Here is a 21,398-nt window from a genome sequence, read left to right as displayed (position 1 = left end):
GGTGTATGGGAAGCCCCCTGGGCAGGGTGGCGGCACCAGGTGGTCCGCTGCCCATGAACCTGTTCGCTGCCTGGGAGGTGGACGGCTCCGGCCCCAGCTGCGTCCCGCGGTGATGCCCGCCTTCCTTGCGCTCGCTCCGGCGGGCCCTGCCGCCCCGTCGAGGCTCCGCTGTCCGCCGCCCCAGCCAGAATGCTCATCCTCCGGGGGGCATGGACGTAGACCACGCCTCCTGGGAGGATCCCAGCCATGTCATCGCCAGCCAGCCAATCAGGTGGCTGGGGAGCGTGGCCGGGCCCCGTGGCTTGCCTGCCCCCCCTAGTTTTGATCCATGCGAGGAAGTGAGTCCCCCCGCCGCGCTGCGCTGGTTTAGTGCAGCACGCAAGGACTCACCGAGCGGGCAGCTCAGTTCGGGGGCGGTTTGTGGGCTGGTTAAATGACCCTGCTTGTGGCCCATAGGCCTTAGGTTGCTGACCCCTGCTTTAAGGTGCCACACGACTCTCTGCAAACCCTGTCGTAACAGACTAACGGAGCTAATGTGTCTCTGAAAACACGCTAGCCATGAAGGCAGAGCAGGACAGGCTTTTGTAGAGCAAATGACTGTCTGACTTGATGCTTGATGTTAGAATATGCGTTACAAATACACAAGCGTCTTTAGTTTTCACCTGTGAAATATTGAGGAGCTTGTGAAAGTAGTGTCAGGAGCAAGGACTACTGGTTTTTAATATTCCCATCTCTGGAAGAGGGTTATTGGGGTGAAATCAACAATATGCATTAATCATTGGATTTATATCACCATCATAAAGTTGGGCACTTGAGCTAGAAGCCTGAGGTCACTATGTGGACCTCTCCATGTGCTTCCTGTATATGCATCATTATCCCGGATATTCTGATATATAGCATATATCATGCCACTGCCTTTTCACTTGTATCCTTGAAGGGAGATTAAAATGCATTGTACTACCACAAAAGCATACAGCCCCAAGGCTTGTTACAGCAAAACAACATGAGGTTGGGAAGGTGCATGTGCTCTGATTGGCTAAGTTTGAACCACGCAGAAGTGTGGGGTAGTGGTTAGAGCGCAACCAGGGTTCAAATCCCAACTCAGCTATAAAGCTCACTGGGTGACCTTACCTCGTAGGGTTGTTGTGAAGATAAACATGCAGGGGAGAAGAACCATGCATGCCACGTTGAGGCCCTTGGAGAAAAATTGAAATAGAATCATGGAGTTGGAAGGGACCACCAGGGTCATCTAGTCCAGGCATCCCTAAACTGTGGCCCTCCAGATGTTTTGGCCTACAACTCCCATGATCCCTAGCTAAGAGAACCAGTGGTCAGGGATGGTGGGAACTGTAGTCCATAACATCTGGAGGGCCACAGTTTGGGGATACCTGATCTAGTCCAACCCCCTGCAATGCAGGAATCTTTTGGCCAATGTGGGGCTCAAACCCACGTCCCTGAGATGAAGAGCCTCCTGCTCTACTGACTGAGCTAGAAGTAGTGCTGTTGTACTCTGAACAAATCCCTGGAGTTGTATGTACCACAGTCAGCTTTTGCTGATGTAAACACGGGCAAGAATCCAAAGCTTCCATTCATGGAGTCTGATGCTTCTCCCAGGCCCTGCCTCTGCCGAGAGCACAATCATTCCCCCTCCCATACAGATGCCAATTTCCACCCCCCTTCTTTAATCCCCAAATCTTCAGAATATTCTTTTCAAATCCTCTTGGAGGGGATTTTCAGCGGGTGCTTTGCTTCGTGTCTTGAAGCTCCCCTCCCCCAGGCCAGCTGCAATGCTCGCCCAGAATCCTGCTTACACGTGTACAAAAACACACACATGTACTACTGGTGCATGCACACACCCACCCCCAATTGCAAACACAGCAGCACAGCAGAATTTCTGCAGCCACACTTCGGCCGGTTTCTGCTGGTGATGATCTGTGTGTCAGCAGCGTGGCAGACCGACACATGTGGAGATTTAGAGGGAAAGACGCCGGAGCATATTTTCCAGGGCTGAGCCTTCAGCCAATCTTCCTGGCCCGCTTAAATCTCCACCTCAGAAATATATCTATGTACGTATAAAGCAGCAGAAATCGCTTTAAATCTCCCCCTCCCGCTCTTTGATCAGCAATCTGCTTCCCATTCGCTGAGCTTCACTCAGGGGACTAACCTGTGACATGGAATTATTCCCACTAGTGGCTTGGAAAGAGGAACCTGAAACCCTGAAATGTGGGTTGTTCCCAGCACTTTTAAGCTCTCGGATTTGGACAAAGAGGAGCAGGGTGCCAGGTGGCAGAATGGCTCTCTCCTTTTGAGAGGCTAGTGGGCTCAGTGGTTTGGATGGAGCAGAACCAGAACTCCTGGATTCTAAGGTGTGGGGCTGGAGCCAATTGCATGGAGTTACATCTCTGGATCTGAAAGGCTCCCATAATTCCATGTTGTTCACCATCGTATTCCCCCCCCCCCAAATGAGTAAATAAAACGAGATCTGCTTCAGGATAGGACAGATGAAACGAAAAGCCTTGACCAGTGCAGCACTGAATGCCATTATTGTGACATGGGGTGGGGGCGGGAGAGGCCAGCTCTGCGAATCCCTTTGCCCTACCCCAGCCCCCAGCTGCCTGTTGCACACACTTCCAAGAGATAATTGGGAACAGATGCTAGCGGGAAAGGCGTGTGTTAAAGAAGGGAGGGGGTGTCCACAGTCTAACGGCATCTTAGTTCTCTGCTGCAGAAGGGCATCCCACCCGGGAACCAGCAAAAAAAAAAGGTCAGCGGAGGGACAGCCTCAATAGTTTTGTCCTCTTAAACCTGGAGTATTGGAAACAGGCATAGAGGGAAAGGAGGCCTAGGCCTGGACTGAAGGACTCAAAGCCCTGTGGTGATACAGACAGAATCACCATAGAGTTGTAGAGTTGGAAGGGATGGTGAGGCACGAATCTTTTTTGCCCTTGGGGCTCAAACTCATGACCCTGAGATTAAGAGTCTCATGCTCTTCCAACTGAGCTATCCAGGTGCTGCAGCTGACAGGGCAGTGGAGGCTGGAACTATTAAGGCAAACTGGGCAGTGCCCAACCAACCTCTGCCTCCCCTCAGCCAGATCTCACCTGCTTACTTTCTTACATATATCCAAGACTAGGAAGTGGTGCTTCCTCCTCCTTAGTGCCAGTGCTGCCCTTGTAGGAAGCAGGGAGGCCATGAAGTTCACTGGGTGACCTTGGGCCAGGCATTTTCTCTCAGCCTGTTGCCAGGGGGGGGGAGAGGGAAGGGGAGACTCAGGTGAGATCCTTGAAGGGAAGTTGGGATAGAAATGTGGTGATTTATTTACCGTATTTATTGTAAAGGACTGTATTATGCAGTCTCTCCTGGTCACAGGCCTTACCTGTGAACTCTTTTTCCACTTTCCCACTGAACCAAAGAGCCAGCCCCTTACAGGATGTGGAAGATGCGTTGAGCATATCCAAATGATTCAATCTCACTTACAGGTCAGAACAGAGAGCAGACCTATCAGATGTGCTGGTCAAACCTCCCACATCTCGTAGGTCAGCGACCCCTGCTGCTCACACAAAACCCCACCAAGAAATGTGGCTGTGCTGGCAAGGAATGCAGGGACGGAAGCTGCAGTGCCAATTCACATAATCCCATGTGATCACTGCATCAAAAAGGACGGAGTTGCTCATTTTGGCAGTGTGGTGTAACCTGTCTTGCAAATGCAGAAATGCAGCCCATCCTAACTCTGCATGCAGGTGACAGAACAGTCACAAAGCCATGCCAGTTGGCACCTTTTCTTTTCTACCTCAAACCATTAGCATAAATCAACCTGTCTTTTCTCATATTGTGCAGAATTCCAGGCACACCGGGAGCTACCTTTGAAACTGCCCCGCATGTGCACATATATTAATGGTAGCAATGCAGGATCAAAAGCAGAAGAAAGCTATTTTTGAGACTGAATATATTTTCTAATCAGTGTAGGGTTTGTACTCAAACTACGGGCACAGGAAACGAAGAGATAGTAATCATGGTAAACATGATGCAAAAAAGCCTCCGACTCCCCGCTCCTTCCCTCCCAGGTCATCCCCCACCCACCCATAATCACACGCTGCCCATCAACCAGAAACCAAGAAATCCAACCACTGGTGCATCTAAGTTCAGAACTGTCCACACTGACTGGCAGGCTTTCAGGCAGAGCTCCTTCCCAACTTTATCTGGAGGTGTCAGAGATTGAACCTTGGATTTCCCGCTGCAGCCTTTCTGTAATCTCTTTCATTACAGAAAGTATTTTGCAGGATTACCATAGGTCCAGGCCCGGTTCAGGTTGCATGAAGTCATGGCGGTGTACATTTTCCTCACCAAAGAGTAACCACAACTCTAAACATCTGGGATCAAGGAAAAAGCCCTCAGCCTCACCCCTCTCCCATCTTCAGTATGGGGATAATGCCAACCCAGCGTTGTAAAGATGGTTGAGATCAGGCATACGAAGTTCTCTGAGCAGTCTCAAAGCACAATCCTATCCACTGCGTTCAGGATTGCAACCTGACAGTGCAATCATATTATACTTGTCTACTTCAATGGGATTTACTCCCAGGTAAATGCATTTAGGAGTGCAGCCTAAAGTACTGAATGAATGCCAACCTAACATTATTCATTTCCAAAAGCAGGGTGGGAGGGAGAGTAGACTGGGTGTCATGTGACCTTTTGCCCTGAGGGCTTGTGTACACATTCCCTTCTTTGCTCTGCATGCAGGGCACTACACTACCACTGCTGGTTTGGCAAGCAGAGTTAGCCACAACCCATATCTCTCCTGCCATTTCTTAGACAATACAGTACTGCATTTATATGCATTCTCTCCACCACCACCCCCAAAAAAACACCCAGCCAATGCAAATTGAAGAAAAGAACAATTGCATTTTTATATAGTAATGTGTACATAGCCCCAGATACTAGGGGATCAGGAACTTGTGCTGGGAGGAATGCACTCTGCACGTGCTCAATGCACTCACGTTCCAAGGGTCTGCAGGTTAAAACAAAAAATAGAGCTAAAATTTGGCTCCCATTAAGCCTTGCCTATGAGTTAGACAAGCAGAAATTTGAATTAGACAAGCCCCTCCAGCCTACCATTTAAGCTATGGTTTCGCTTAGGCCTGCCTGGGGCAGTTTAAGGAGGGAGCTAGGTTATGTGCAAATAGGGGCAGGCAGAGTCTCTTGCGGGCAAGCAAGGCCCGGTCAGAAAGCTGCCTTGATGCGTGTAGTTGTTGCATCAGATTGTTGTGCAGCTTGCTTTCCCACCCCAGGGGCTTGCTGTCCCCCCCCCCATTTCTCGCCTTCCTCTCTTTCCCTGCAAAGCGGGTCAGCAGATCATTCCACCAACCCCCCCCCCCACAAATAAATAATGCAACTTCCACACTTTTCAACATAGGAGCCCAGAACAGGCAAAGTATCAGAGGGGAGATTTGATTTCAACAAAACAAAAAATACCTTTTTCCAGGGTAGGGGAGAGAAACCAGGAAAACAATACTTTTCTTATAACACCACCAGGAAAAAATTAATGAGGTTCTATATGGAAGGAGTTTGGAATATGAGAATGCTCCACTGCATCCTTTCTGGGACTATCGGATGCTGGCATTCTCAAGATCCTTTTAAATATTAAAAAAGGACAATTAGAAACACACACACACACAGCCTTTAATTTAACACTCAGTATGATGTGCCCCATTGTGATACACGATGCGTTGGACGAGGTGCGTTTGCTAGCGTGCTGCACACCCTTCCGCAGGGAGCAGCTGCCTCCTCCCCCTCACACGCACTCCCCACCGCACCCACTAAGCTCGGACCTTTTCACCCACGGGGGTGGGTGGGGAGGAGGGGAGAGGAGGGGGCGATGCGCGAGCCGGTTCATCCATGCCCGCCCGCGAGCGAACCGGCAAGCCAGCCACCGCTAGCCAGCGAGCGGTTTCTGAATGTGAGCGCGTGATATATATATATTTTTCTTAATGAGTGCAGCTTCCCAGGCAGCCAATCCGGAGCCGCGGTGGGCGTGGCCATGCTCTACCCTTGCTGAATGAGCAGGAGCTCCCTGGAGGTGGACGGCTACAGTGTGGAAGTAGCTGGGGAGCTGGCAAGTCCTGCAGGAGGGGCAGGAGAGCGCGAGGAAGGCAGGAAGGAAGAAGGGAGAAAGTGGTCCGGTCCCTCCCCGCTTTTCTTTTCTTTTCTTTTCTTCTTTATTTTAAGGGGATGAGCTTCGGAATTTTTCCTTGCAACTTCAAAAATCCCTCCTCCTCCAACAACCTCCACTTTTGCTTTAAACCATCCCAGTCCCAGACACCAAGGTCACGATAGACGTCCCCTCTCTTAAAAGCAGGAAAGAACCCGCAACTGTTGGAATCCTCGAGACCCGGGTCAGCCTCGCTGAGGAACTCGAAGGCGGACACGGGAGAAGGACGGTCGTGTGAAAGGGAGGCTCCTGCAGTGAGACCCATCCCCGCTGAAGCGCCCATTCCCACCAGCACCCACCCTCGATGCCGCCCACCATGAGGACGGCGCTCCTGCTGACCTGGACCGTATCCCTGAGTTACTTTGCAGACCCAGGTATGAACTGCAACTGCTTTATATTTGTCAAACTTCCTTCTGGTGGAGACGGGAGGGGTGTGTGTGAGAGGAGGGGGGAATCTCCCAATTTGCCAGCGTTAAGGGGACCCCCCCCAACACCCCACCCACTGACCCTAAACTTACGACTTTAAAAATAATAATTGAACAGGTCCAACTCTTTCAGAAATTATATCAGGCTATATATTATTATGATTGGGATCGGGCTGAGAGTGCGGGGAGGTTGCTCTGTTTCTGGCTACAAGGGTGGGGGGGGCAAGGAGCAGTGCCTCAGGACACCTGGGTTCTATTCCTGACTCTGGGGAAGATCATGAGGCTTAATGGTTTGAGCAGAGGAACGGAGGCGGCCGGCAGGGACCTTCCTTGAGGAATGGGTTGGACTGCTGGAGCGGTTTTTTTTCCTGGGGTGGGTGGGGGGGCTCATCCGGACTGTGCCAATGATTCTTGAGTACGCATGTATGTATGACCTTGAGGAGAAGTCGCCTTTGTACCACCGCCTTTGCCGCTCCCTGTTATCTGCGGGGGTGAATTTAAGCATATAACCTTTGGTGCAGCCAGCAACGAAGTGAGAGGGTCGTTCCCCCCCTTCTATGGGAAGGGGTATTACCCCCACCCACCCACACCCTTGTTAAAACCACGCGTTACAGTTTCATCTCAGGGAGGGATTTTTTTGCGCGCGCGGGGTGTGTGAATAATTATTCTAATTTTTCCCTGTGGGAGTGGGAGGGCTAGCATCGCCCTGCCTGATTCCCTGAAGTGCTCTTCTCCGCGGGGGCGTGCTTGGGGTTAGGGTTGATCTTTGAGTTCCCTTCCACCCGCAGACTCCCTCTCGTGGTTAACCTTGAACGGCTAAATCTCAAGCGATCTCGGTTCGCACGCCGACCAGCGCCCCCCCCTCCCCGCCCTCCCGCAGCCCCCTCTTCCCACTCACCCATCCCTCCCCCCACAGTACTGCAACCCCAGCACCCACTCCTCGTTGTCATTCAGGTGCGGCTTTATTAGCAAGCATACACGATCAGTCTTGAAGGGGAGGGCGGGAGAGAGGAGCGCGGAACCTCTGAACTCCCCCCTCCCCTTCTGAATCTGGGTAAGCCTCGCCTGGCATTGGTGTGCTTCCACCCACCCACCCACCCTGCAGCACCTTTACTTTTAATATGATTTAATTTCTGCCCCTCCCCTTCCTGTCTTGTAATTTCTACCAGAGGTTCAGGAGTTGGGGGGGGGGGTGTTTAGGAGACCTGGCAAGTTCAGTGCTAACCCTTCTCTATTCAGAAGTAAGTCCTATTGAGTTCATTGGACGCTTGCGCCCAGGTAAGCGGAATTTAGAATAGCACCCTGAATTCCAGAAATTCCAAACTCTGGTTGTTGTGGATGCATAAGTGGAAACTTGGGGGGGGGGGCTCTGCAGATGCTCAGAGTTGTGCCTCTCACCTCCCACAACTGGCATTGGTGTCTAGGGAAAGAGTTCTGTGATTGAGTCATGTAGGGAATGTTGGGGGGTGGTTGGCTAGTTAACCTGCCAATCAGCTTCAGTCTCTGGTTATGAGATTTCTTTGCCTAGATTTGGGGTCAGCCCCTCAATAGGCTGCATCCCCTACATGCACAGGAGCAGGCCTAGCTGGAGACTCCAATCATAGCTTTTTTAAAGGGAAATTCCCTTATTCCAAATAGGATTCCTCACGAAAAAAGGAAAAAGTTGACAGCTATGGACTCCATATGTATCATATACATTTAAAGCAATCCGCCCCCACCCACCCCCACCCCAGAAAGAAAAAGAATCCTGGGAATTGTAGTTTAAGAGTGCTGGGAATTGTAGCTCTGGATGAGTAAACTACAGCTGCCAGTATTCTTTGGGTGGTGGAAATGTGCTTTAAATGTATGGTGTTTAGGTAGCCTATGGCATGTTGGGGCCTGAGGCGGGATGGGAGGAATCCAAAGAGCACTCTTCTCCCCACATCCTGTCCCCATTGGCACATGGTGCCATGCACTGGGAAAGTTTTCCTGTGCAAACCCCCCCCCCTCCAAGAAGCAGGATCTGGATGTTAAGAGATACCGTGGTTCCATCTCAGTTGGGTTTGTGCGGTGCAGTGGACAGGCCTGGTGGATTGTGGGTCAGGCATCTGCCTGTGTTCTGCTGTGCTTCCCTTAAAGGCATCATATATACTGTATATATCTCTGCTGCAACATGGGAAGCCTGCCTCCAAGCAGGGCACCACAGGGTCATCCTGGCAGTGGGTCACTGGGAGGAGCCACCTGGGCCAGTGGGCAGATGTGGTTGCACCTCCTCCAATGTAGAAAGGGAATCCTGTACCTCTTTAAATGGCTCTGCTGTTCGGCCAGGAGGAGCTCTCCTCCAGTCGCAGTGCAGTGATGGGGGAAGGTGCACCTGCTGAACTTCTCCCTGACAGCTCTTAAAGGCACAGGAGCCGTTTTATTTGGAGAGGACCAGAAGCTGCCTTCTGGAGAATTGCACCCATGGTCCGTCTATAGGCTCAGTATGGTCCATACCAACCCTGGCAGCGCCTCTCCAGGATTTCGGACAGCGGCCTCTGCCAGTCCTAGCTGGAGATGCTGAGGACTGAACCCGGGGCCTTGCGTGTACAAAGCAAAAACGGACTCTACCACTGATGCAAGGAGTCGAATGTGTCTTCCTTTGGGCCTGGCAACCCTCTGGAGTTGGCCGGGTTCTCTTGGCTCATCTGCTGTCAGATGCCTTCAGTGGCAGCGATGGGAGTGCAGAGCGGCGCCCCCAGGGCAAGGTTTGGGGGTGCCAGGATGCGTGGGTTGCGGAGGTGTCGAGGGGATAAGTGAGTTCACACTTGCACGCCTGGCTTAGCCTCTGCCCCCTGGCTACAAGTTCCCTTTGCAGTAACGCTAACGATTCCTGAGTGGTTGTGGCGCTCTTTCCCCCCCATGGCGCCTGCTCTTCGCTGGCGTTGAATCAACCTCTGCACAAGGGTGGGGAGGGAGCCAGGGAGGGGGGCAGTGTCTAATGATGATGTGTCTTGAGCCAGTAGCCAGAGGCGGCAGCCGGAACATGGGAGAATAAGATGCAGGGCGGGGGAGTTTAAGGACAGAAACAGGATTTCAAATGGTCGCGTTAGGGCAGCTGAACACTTCTCCCTAGAAAAAGAATTTCCCTGTGGCACCAATGCATGGGCGGAAAGTTAACAGCCTTGCACTTTTTTTTGCATTGTGTGATTTATGACGGGGAACCTGTGCCCCCCCCCATGCCGTACTACAACTCCCAACACCCCCTGACCATTGGGCATACTGGCCATGGGCCATGCATATAAGGAGTCCAACAGCAACTGGGGGACACTGCCTCCATGCACGATCTGGTCTCAGCGGTGGTGCTGGAGAACACCAGCCTATTGTAACCAGGGCCTTCAACATCCAAGCCAAGGCTCTCTTATCTGGGCTGCCTCAGGAGGACTCTGTGACTGTCTTGGGGACCCTGTGGGCATCCAGATGTTGGGCAGATGATCATTGGTTATGCTGACTGGGGCTGATGGCAGTTGGAGTTCAACAACAGCTGGAAGGACACAGCTTCCTCCTCAGCTCTTTACCAACAGAATTTGGTTCATTTACCTTTTTAAAAAAATAAACACACCCCTACTGTTCCTATCTTCATTTTCCACAACAGTTTTGGTGTTTGCAGGAGACTGAGGAAGCAACCTGCAAAGTAGGTTGTTGTCTGTGACGGCATGTGCAGTGATGCACTTAATTTCCAAGGAGCTGCAACACTTTTCGTTTCCCCCCACTCATTCTCTAACATTGCAACGTCCTTATAATCTCTGACTTTTTTCCAGAGCTGGGACCCCTCTTTAACATGGATCTCCAACACGGAACCCCTTTCTAGGTCTGATGTCCTCCTTTGCCGCATGTTTTCTCCTCCCTTAATCTCTTTCACCTTCTCTATAGGCAAAAGTCCCTCAGTCGCTTCCCCCAAGCTCCGGATAAAACAAAGGCTCCATCACTGATGCAACCCAGTATACCAGGGATGGCCATGTTGGACTACAACTCCCATCATCCCTGACCATCAGCCATGCTGGCTGGGGTTGATGGGCGTCGGAGTACAATGACATCTGGAGAGCGGCACATGAGCTAACTCGCATCACACCATGTGAAGGCTATTGGTCTCTGTCAATGTTCATTGGTTTGCCCCATACTTCCTGTCTTCATCAAGGACCTACCACATATCTGGCCCAACAATAAGTCCTACATTTGGCAAAGGATTCTAAGAGATGTTTGGAGGAAATATTGTTTTCAGCCCAGGGACCGCCTTCCTCAGAGGCAACCTTTCAGGGGCCTCTTGGCAGAGGTGGGCACTCAAAGGAAGACACAGAGCAAGGCTGGTCAGGGGTGTGGCCTGGAGTGGGTGGGTGTGGCTGTGAAGGGCAAAGGGGCGTAGCCTGAGGAATGTGGACAGAGGCCTTGAGGATGACGTTGAGTTTCACCTTCTGTATTTTATGGTGTGCTTTTTCATCAGGGGGGTAACTATGGGTTGGGGGGAACAGGTTCAAGGGGGGCACAAAAATCGCGTCTCCACTCTACTTGGGAGTGGCAAGGAGCCCACCCACCTGTTTGCGCACTCTCCTTGCCAAGGGTGCAAGAGACAGGGAGGGGACGCCTGCAGCTCCTTGCCCAGGTCACAAGGGAGCCTAGGTACGCCCCGCTCTTGGTTCCCATAAGGACCTGCCTAAGGCTTCGCAGTTTTGACCTCCACGCTCCCCTTCATTGTAGGGGAAGGTCTGTAGTTGAAGACTGTGCCTTTCACAGGAGCTGCTTTTCTCTCCATCAAGGAACCCCTGGCAAGCTGCTGTGGAACCCCAGAGTTCTTTGGAATATATTTTGAAAAGCACTGTTCTATTTTAGTAACACAGAATAAGGCAGACTCTCCCCCCCCCCCCGACACACACACACACACTTTCCCTCTTTTTATTTAGTTTAAACAAAGCTTTCAAAGAGCACACAATTCTCCACTGAGCCAAAGGTGTTCCGAGCTGGCAAAAAAATGGTATTGTGCGTCCCTGTTCTGTCCTTGCTTTTTTTAAAAAAAAGCATCTGATCTGAAATAGTTGTAATGAACCTGCAATTGTCAAACATTCACAGCTTCTGCCCATCTAAGGCTGCTTTTCTCTCTTCCCGCCCCCCCCCTTCCTCTGTGCTTCAGGGTTCTGTTTGGTGTTCCAGCAGCATAAATAAATAAATAAATACATTTCCAGCTGGCTCCCAGAATTCTAGAAAAGGGGATAATTTTCCCTCTTAAACCTTCAAAAAAATTTTTTATTTTTTTTAAAAATGCAGCCATCTCATTGAGAAGCTGTGTGACTGAAATTTGGCAGGAGCAAAAGCTGGCCTGGGGGATGTGCCTTCTGTTGTCTCTGTGGAAATCCACTCAAATTTGCAGTGATCTCAAGTTGGCAAAGTTGCAACGAGTGCATTTATCTGAATACTAATGCTGAGCCTTGCCTGTATTAAGTTATGCAAATGACTACCCCCTCCCGCCTATCACTGACACAGAGCTGGGAGGTGGGGTGGGTGGAAGGAATGGCTGGTCGGCAGCCCCCAGCAGTGGTGGGGGTGGGGGTGGGAGAGGAGGAGGAGGAGGAAGAGAAGGCTGCCTTGGTAAGGCTGACAAAACAATTATAACTGATGCATTGATCAACTAAAAATAAGCCTTGCCGTAATTCAAGGTGATCTTTAGAGTATCTCGGAGGAAACTTAACATGGTGCGGCTTCTTCCCCCTCTCTGGGTGAAATGACAAATCGTTGAAGTGCTGGGAAACCTGCTTAGCCAGAGAACTGCAGAGAGCTGGCAGGAGGGGTGGGGGGGGGACGCATGGCCCTCCACATGTTGTCAGACTCCAACTTCCAAACCATTGGGCATGCTGGCTTGAGCCAACAGGAATGAAAGGGCTTCAGGTTGGCTATATCCAGTATGCACAATGCATGCATTTTTTATTTTTGCATACATCACCCTTCTGCAGGTCAAATGGGCAAAAATGCATACTTAAATCCAGTCCAATGATCCACTGGAAAATACCAATGGTGCTGTTTTTCAAGCCTTCGCCATTTCACCAGGCGCTGTCTGCAAACTTTCAATATGGTCTTCTTAACCCTATGGGGTTAAGCGTGCTTTTATACTTAAAAAAGAAGAAGTGGTTTTCCCACGAGGCTAAATCCGTCACTCGTTACCTGTTTCCACACTTGCACAAGATGGGTTACGGGAATTGGAAAGTGGACACCATCCTGTCCATAGTTGTATGGGCCGTAAGAACTGAACAAATGCACTGAATGATGGATTGCATCCAGAGCCCATGTGCTTAAAAAGAAGAGAGAGAGAGAGAGAGAGAGAGAGAGAGAGAGAGAGAGAGAGAGAGAGAGAGAGAGAGAGAGAGAGAGAGAGAGAGACTTCTATGCTGATGTGTTCTTTGCTGTGGAACGCTATTTGCTTCAATCACTTTGCATCTGTCCTGGGTTCATGTTGCAAAATAAAGTATTTCATGCGTGTATGGACCACCACATATAGAAAAGTGTTAATAAGTTAAGTTTGGCACGGCACCAGTCACTTTGTCCATGGCTGTTGGTGACCCAGCTGCTTAGAGGGAATCCGTAGCACTTCTCGTCTTGCCCCCCTGGCACACCAAGAAACTTGAGTATTGAAAACCATGCTGTGCAGGAACTTTGTGCTGGTGGGCACAGCTTGAGTTCTCCCGTTTTGCTTCTCTGTTGGTTCAAGCAGGTTAAACAAAGCTACGTGAGGGTTAGCACAGGGCTGGGTGTTTATGGCACCTGGCCCTCCAAATGCTCTTAGACTCCCTATCCCATCAGCCCTAGGCCAGTGGCCAGGGATGATGGGAGTCGTAGCCCAACAATAGGTTTTCTGGCCCAATCCAAACCCCGGGACTGTGGTTTGTTTTGCTACCCGGCCTTGAACCAAGGTTTGCTGGCTTTTACTGGTCATGGTTCATCAGGGCAAAATGCAAAGGCTTCCCCTTTTGTAATGCCTTTATGAAGTAAGGGATAAAAGTGGGAGTCAGGGCCATCTTAAATGTACCAGCGCCGTGGCACGATGATCTGTCCGGTGTCCCACGCACTCCGCCGGGCAGGGCCAGGCACAGCAGGCAGCCGGAGGCACGGCGCAACAGGCAGGGACGCAGCCAGCTGTGCTCCGCCTCCGCCTGCTTGGCTGAAGAGAGACGGCAGCAGCGGCAGCAAAGCTGGGGGGAACCTGGACCTGGGCTATCTTCCGCCCACACTCCTTCAAGTCACAGCGAGCACAGACAGCGCTGCCCCACAATGCTCCGCGGCACCTCATTTGCATGCATTGTGGGGCAGCGGTGTCTGTGCTCGCTGTGACTTGAAGGAGTGTGGGCAGAAGGTAGCCCAGGTCCAGGTTTCCCCCAACAGAGTCAGCTCTGCTGCTGCTGTTGCTGCCTCACTTCAGCCACCGCTACCGGGAAAGGAGCGGAGCAAGCGAGGCGGAGGCGGAGGCGGCTCCGTATGCCTCTTTGATGTGCCCCCTGTTGGGCGGGCACCCTGGTGCACCATGCCAGTCAGCCCAATAGGCAGGAGGGCCCTGGTGGGAGCCTTGAGCCTCATGCACCAGCCCATAGATCATGTGCATTGTGTAAACCAGGGTTTCCCAAACTTGGATCTCCAGCTGTTTTTCGACTACAACTCCCATCATCTCTAGCTAGCAGGACCAGTGGTCAGGGATGTGGGGAACTGTAGACCCCAAACAGTTGGTGTAAGCCAAGCTGGACAGTGTGTCCAAACGCAGCCAGTGCTTGGCTGAGGATCCCCACTGTGCCTTTCCCCAAACATTGGTGGTTTCCATGGATTATTCTGTTTATAGATTTTGGTTTGTGTCCAGCAGCCTGTTGCATTGGCACAAACTGGGGGGGGGGGCAGGGAGGAGGAGGAGAAGAAGAGTCTATAGATTTGAAAAAGGACGCATGAAAACAAATGAACAGCTCAGTCCCATAATGAATGGCGCATAAAAGTGCCTATCTCTCCATCTCCTGTAAATACTGGCATGCTTTGTGGATGTGAGGCTGCTTACACTGTATGAAGTGGCAGTTGCTATTAAACAAAATAAAGCTCTTATTTTCTCGCGTCTCATCTTCTGTCACGAAGTAATTGTCTGCTCCCTTAATTTCCTGCGGCAGTAAACATTTTGGATTGATTTTTCCACTTTTTTTTAACACGTCTGGAGAGATGCTTTAAGATAGCCATTGATTATTACCAGCGAAAATTGTTGGAGGAAATAGGGAAAATTGAATTTTCTCAGGGAGAAAAGACACAGAAGCCTTCAAAAACTGCAGTTATTACATGCTTGATGGCCACTAGATGGATTGGCAGCCTCCCAAAGATTTTGTCACTGCTGAACATATTTCATGGGGAAGAGAGGATTCAAAGAGCCGTGTGACTCTTCTCCTGCAGTTATTGCTCCTTCCAGAGCCAGGACTTAACATGATGTATTGGTTTCGCCCTAGAACCTGTGTTTTTTTGTGCTTTTTCACTGCCAGAGCCCAGCCCCAGAACACGTGGAGCTGTAAAATAATGGATGTATCTGCTGTAAAATGAGGACACTGTTCTTAAGACATGGTTTTCTCCTCTTGCCATGGTGGGGCAGGGCTGTGGTTCATTGGTAGAGCATGCACCATGTATGCAGATGGTCCAGGTTCAACCCCCAGCATCTCCAGGTAGAACTGGGAGAGACTCTGGTCTGAAATCCTGGAGAGCCACCAACAATGCTGAGCTTGATGAACCAATTCTGTAACAAGCCAGTTCATCTGTTGTTGAATTCAGGCTCCCATCAGCCCCAGCCAGAATGTGTCACGGCTGAAGGAGGCTGTAGTCCGGTAACCTCTGGAAGACCACGTCATATCTGCAAGGGCATATTGAGAAGTGGAATACAATGATCTCCCGCATAAGCTGGCTTCCATGGTGGTAGACATTGGTGCCACCCAGATGTTGTGGACTACAACACTTGTTCTCCTGGGTTATTGGCTAGACTGGCTATGCCTCATGGGAGTTGCAGTCCATAACTGGAGGCCGCCATGTCTGGCCGCCCCAACTTCCAATACATTGTTCAGCTGCGGTTTGTTACATGTTACAGACACCAAGGACCTTCAGACAGCTTGGACAAGAGCAGGATCTGATTTTGTCCTTTTGGGTTTACACCTTCTGCTTGTACATAGTGGTACCTTCCCCTCTCTTTTTTGGCGTGTCATAATGGGCATGAATCCAAAACAACCTGGGACTTGGCTGCCGCTGCGAGTATTTTTATTAATTTGCTTGATGGGGGGGGCAGCTGCTCCCCTGGCTACGCCCATGCAGCTTCCCACCCCCAAAATCGGTGGGGTGTTTTTGTTTTTCTTTAAAGGTAAGTGTAGCTTCAATACATCCATAAATTAGGACAATCTTTACAGGATGTTATCATGGCTTAATAAGCCAATAATCAGCTCCTCCTTTCCCCCCATTGCAGCACAAGGAAACTAACCAGGACTAACTAACCAGGACCTTTTCCGGTTTGTCCTGAACTGAAAACCTGTGGTTACCAAATTCAGAACAAAGCAGGATATGAATCCATGGAGCTAGTTCCTTTTCATCCTGACTTGTTTTGAACAAACTTAGCAAACCCTTTTCAGTTAGAGTCTCCCTGCTTTAATCGTGGTTGGTGCAAAAGTAAGAGAGCACAGGGGCTCTGTTGGGGAATAGGCTAGGTAACATTTCAGCTGACAAACCTGAGATACTGTGCTGTCCATACCGCACAAAGTCTCCAGCTGTAACTGTATTGCTTCACAAACACTATCTCAACTGCAAAAGCACATACAAAAAAAATGATGACCAGGACTGATGGGAGCTGGGCTTCGACAACATCTGGAAGGCAGCAGGTTTGGGAAGGCTGCTTTTCTGTTACGATAACCCTGGAGGAACAATATAAACTTTCAGAAGTGCCTGTGATCTTCCAGTTGTGGTTGGACGACCATTGGCCATGCTGCCTGAGGCTGATGGGAAGTGGAGTCTGGCAACATCTGGTGGGTCACAGGTTCCCCGCCCCTGGTTTACAAGCGTCTTCCTTGCTTCCCCTTCTGCCTGGAATTGCTTCCCCAAACACCTTTGTGATGCTGTTTCTCTCTTCCGCCCACCCTTCAAATCCTTCATCAAAGGCCAGCTTCTCTGGGAAGCATTTAGCCCAGCCCCTTCCCTTAGTCCTCATCCCCTGCTGCAGGGATAGCCCATGCAGTGGCCTCCGGATGCTACTGGCTTACATCTCCCATCATCCTTCAGCACTGGCCAGGCTGGCTGTGGCTGATGGGAGACGGAGTCCAGCAACATCTGGGCAGCAGAACATTGGCTGCCCCTGCTCTACTGAGATGAAGCCCAAGTTCCGCAACTGTATTATATCATTTCCCACCCCACCTTTGCCTACTCTCCACCTTTCAGCAGTATCTGGAGAGTCACCACATTTGCTGTACCCCTGCATTTTGAGAACTAGGCTCCCCCTTTTCAGTCGCAGAAATAAAACAACAACAACAAATTTATTATTTATACCCCGCCCATCTGTCTAGGTTTCCCCAGCCACTCTGCGCGGCTGCCAACAGATTAAAAACAGAATAAAACATCACACATTAAAAACTTCCCTAAACAGGGCTGCCTTCATATGTCTTCTAAAAGTCAGATGGTTGTTTATTTCCTTGACATCTGCTGAGAGGGCGTTCCACAGGGTGGGCGCCACCACTGAGAAGCCCCTCTGCCTGGTTCCCTGTAACCAAACTTCTTGCAGTGCAGGAACCGCCAGAAGGCCCTCGGAGCTGGACCTCTCAGTTAAAACCCTTCTCCACAAAATAAAAAATAAACAAGTGGAGCGTTGGGTGCCACAATTTAGGGAGGAGGCTGACAAGCTTGAACTAGTGCAGAGGAGGGCAACCAAGATGATCAAGGGTCTGGAAACCAAGCCTTATGAGGAACAGTTGAAGGATGTGGGTTAGTTTGGCCTGGAAAAGAAGAGACTGAGAGGATACCCACCTTCAAATATCTCAAGCGCTGTCACATGGAAGAGGAAACAAGCTTGTTTTCTCTGCTCTGGAGGGGAGGACTCAGACCGATGGATTTAAGTTACGAGAAAGGAGATTCAGACTAAATACCAGGAAGAACTTTCTGGCGGTAAGAACTCTTTGGCAGTGGAACAGACTCCATCGGAAGGTGGTGGACTCTCCTCCTTTAGAGGTTTCTAAGCAGAGGTTGGATGGCCACCTGTCATGGATGCTTTAGCTGAGATTCCTGCATTGCACGGGGTTGGACTTTTATGATTCTCTATTCTGTTTCTGTCATTTGTTCTGCTTCTAATGTTCAGGTGGGAGTAGCGGTGCTTGCATTGCCAAAATAGCGCCATGCAAGAGGGAGGTATTGGCAGGCTTGTGGGGACCCCAAAATTTGTAGAAATACCCCCCAAATCAGAAAAATTGTTGGCTGGGGGAAAACACAAAGGGGAGCCAAAACCCAAAACAGACCAGTTGTAGACTGCATGTGTGCACTGGCCACAGAATTCTGGCAGAGTCAGAGGGGGAATGGGATGGAATATCCTGGAGGGGGAATGTGGCTGGCTGGCTGGCTGGAACAGGATCGCTCCACACTGCAACACTTTGTTGCGGGTCCTACTTGTAGGCATTCAATTTGCCTCCCCAACACACCCAGCAGGCCCACGTTATCAAATGGCATTGGTGCGGTCATGATTCGTGAAGCTACGTAATTCATTAAGACTGTTGCCTGCTATATTTTTGAAGTGTATATCCTTTAAAGACCAGGTACATGAATCACGAGAGCCGCATTTAAAGTGCAGTGCTGGTTGCGCATGATCTGTGGAGGGAGCGCATCAGAATGTACCAGATAATTCCCCAGGTGGTTAGTGACATCTATATGCAAATATAGATGGATGTACATCCTGCAATCTGTTACATGCCACTGCCTCTTGGCAAAAAAAAGAAAAAGAAAAACCCTTCATATACAAGGTAAAATGAAATGTGTCTGTATCATCCCAATGCCTGAGACTTGTGGAGCAGACCATAGTGGTATCATAGGCTGAGGCTATGTAGGACACCATGGGGCTGCCAACAAAAGAGATCTGGGTCTAACTCACAGATCTCCTGAGTAGTTTGCAGCAGATGAGCAAGATAATTGACTTCCCACTGTAATAACAAAAAAATGGTGTGTGTGTGTCCCCCAACCCTTCTAAACAAGGCAGCTGAGATGATGAAAGCTTGGATTGTGGGGGAGACCAGGAGAAAACATGACTGGCCTCTATTCTGGTACCCGAAAAACAAATTCCTGAGCATGTTCTCCAGGGGAATTCTGTTCCATAAACCTGAAGGTACATGTCTCACCACCACCCACTGCCAGCTGCTGTTTTCCACCTGGTTCCAGCTGGTGAATCTCTGGACTCCGGTGACAAATGAAATAGATCACACAAGCCTGGTGTCTGCTTGTCCAAGTTACAGAAGACTCGCAGCCAAAATCTAGACAGGGCCCAGGGAAGTGGTCCAGCAGGAAAAGGGCAAAGGTGACGATGTAAAGATGCAGGAATATGACAAACAACGAAGCTTTCCGGGTTTTCCCTCCCACGTTTTGGGCAAATTTTCCACTTTGGAAAAATGAGGATCTGGGGGAAACACCGGGAAAGAGGAGTACGGTATATTCTCTCTTTCATATCACTGATCGAAAGCAGCAGCTAGTATTTTAAAATAATATTGCCGCAAAACACCCAGGCCCAAGATGCAAATAGGTAGCAATATGAGACTGGTTCGTGGTCTTGATATTGATGCTTGCTGGCCTAAGGCGCTAAGAATGGGCTTCCCAAACTGGATACTGGGCAACCTTAACTGCACATGTTCAGAAGCCTCTGGGACAGCAAGGGAGCAGTGGAGGGATCGTGAAAAGACATGACAGGAGGCTTGGCAGTGCTCCTGATCCACACTAGCTTTTGCCTCCCTTCCCACTTTCCAACTCATGTGTCAAATGAGGGTGGCTGCTCGCACATTGCTGATAAAGACTAAATGCATCACCAGAAAGACTGTTTTTGCATGCCATGTGCATTTGTTTGTTAATGTTAACTGCATTGATCTGCTAATTTATATGGATGGAGGCAAATTTAGAAATAACTACTATAATTTAAATCGGGGTGGGGAACGTTTTTCGGTCTGAGTCATAGGCAGCCTTCTGGGGACCAGCCACTTGGTAGTTGTGGGCAGGGATACAGCAAAAGTGGGCGGAGCAATTGATGCAAATGTTCTCCTTGTATGGTAGGCTAGTTTCTGCACATACTCATGTTCCCTTCCCTCTTCGTCTACCCAGGCAATCAAGAGGCATTAGCAGAATTCAAGGAAACATTCTAGGCAGGCAAAGAATATTTTCAAGGGCAGTGCAAAGCAGGGCTAGCCCAGGGCCGGCTCTAAGGCAAGGCTGCGTGGCGCAATGTGCCAGGGCGCCAGGGGAGCACCGTGCTGCTGTGCCTGCGGCAACTGCGCTGGGAAACGGGGTGGGGAGGGGGTGCCGGAGGGATCTTCGCATCAACCAGACTTCAGCCAAACAGCCCTTTGGATAGGCATGGGGAACCTTTAGGCCACCAAACATTGACAAACTACAGCTCCCATCATCCCAGGCCATTGTCTACGTTTGCAAGGAGTGATGGGAGTTGTAGTTCGGCAAACTGGAGGGCCAAAGGTTCTCCATTCCTGAAATAGAGGGTTGTCCCTCTGTAAAGCAGAGCTGATGGCCAACCGACTTCAAACAGCTTTGGGAAAAGCCCTAGCAATGTTGAAGAAGTGTTGGGGTGAGACTGCTGCCCCTCTCGTTCTCTCCGTCCACCCCACCAGCTCAGGCCCACCTTTCTCCAGAACATTAACCAGACAGAAAAGCCCTTAAATTTGGCATGTGGCTCCATTCTAATCTACTCAGGAGTCCCTTATCGGGCCTCACAGCCACTTAGGCATTTCCAGAAAGGAGACGGCGCAGCCGGCTTGCGCTTTGTCACATCTTGAACACTTGTTGTAGCAGAAAGGGGAGAAGGTGAAAGAATTGGCAGGAGCTGCACCAAATGAATTGTCTGCCTCTCTCTCTTTCCTTTTGGGGTTTTTTTGGAATGTCTGCTGGGCAGGACCGGTAGGGGATGCCTGGGCAGCAGTTTCATGGTTCCCCAACCCAACCAGCCACTGTCAATTAGTGAGAAATGAAATTGCATTTGAAAGTTATGCACAGAAAGGAGAAATGTTGGTGGAAAACTTGTGGCAGAGTGCATTGTTCTGGTTGAGTCTACCAAGGCATTTGGTGGCTGTCTGTCCTTTTATTCTACAAATGATATCTCTGCTAGGATGCATCCTGCTCCTTTTCAGGGTGCGCATGCCTCCCGGGGAAAAACTACAGCATCTTCTGCTGGCTTCTCTGTAAGGGCAGGAAGCTGGGAAAGCAACCTGTTGTACACCTGACTCCTGGTGGTGGTGGTAGTTTTTTTTTTAATTGAATGTAAAAGAAATCATTCTGGAAAGGTCTCTCTAAAAATAAACTAATAAAAGATAAAAGGGAAGACTCCCCTTAACAACAAGATCAGCAAATGCACCTGTCTCAGCCACAATGGCTGCCAGCCTCTATTCTTGAATTCAAGCCCAGAGGAAGATATCAGAACACAATGGGGTGAAATTTGATTTAGTGCGAATCTACCCGATTTGTACTTTCTGAAACAATAGATGAGCTACGCTTTCAAATCCACACCTCTCCAAAATTTGCAAGGCAGT

At 50.1% G+C, this 21,398-nt stretch overlaps 1 protein-coding gene across 1 annotated transcript in view; it reads left to right on the top strand.

Annotated features, from left to right (window-relative positions):
- The first annotated feature begins 6,075 nt into the window (after window positions 1-6,075).
- Window positions 6,076-21,398, top strand: part of KIRREL2 (kirre like nephrin family adhesion molecule 2) — a 57,098-nt gene continuing 41,775 nt past the window's right edge. Inside the window, exon 1 of the mRNA XM_035119529.3 lies at window positions 6,076-6,579. Within this exon, the coding sequence (XP_034975420.3) occupies window positions 6,510-6,579 (70 nt within the window). The 5' untranslated portion in view covers window positions 6,076-6,509. The remainder of the gene's footprint in view (window positions 6,580-21,398) is intronic.

Source organism: Zootoca vivipara, chromosome 6 (genome assembly GCF_965207765.1).
Source record: "Zootoca vivipara chromosome 6, rZooViv2.hap1.1, whole genome shotgun sequence".
Classification (NCBI taxonomy): Eukaryota; Metazoa; Chordata; class Lepidosauria; order Squamata; family Lacertidae; genus Zootoca; species Zootoca vivipara.
This window is presented reverse-complemented; position numbering and strand designations above follow the sequence as displayed.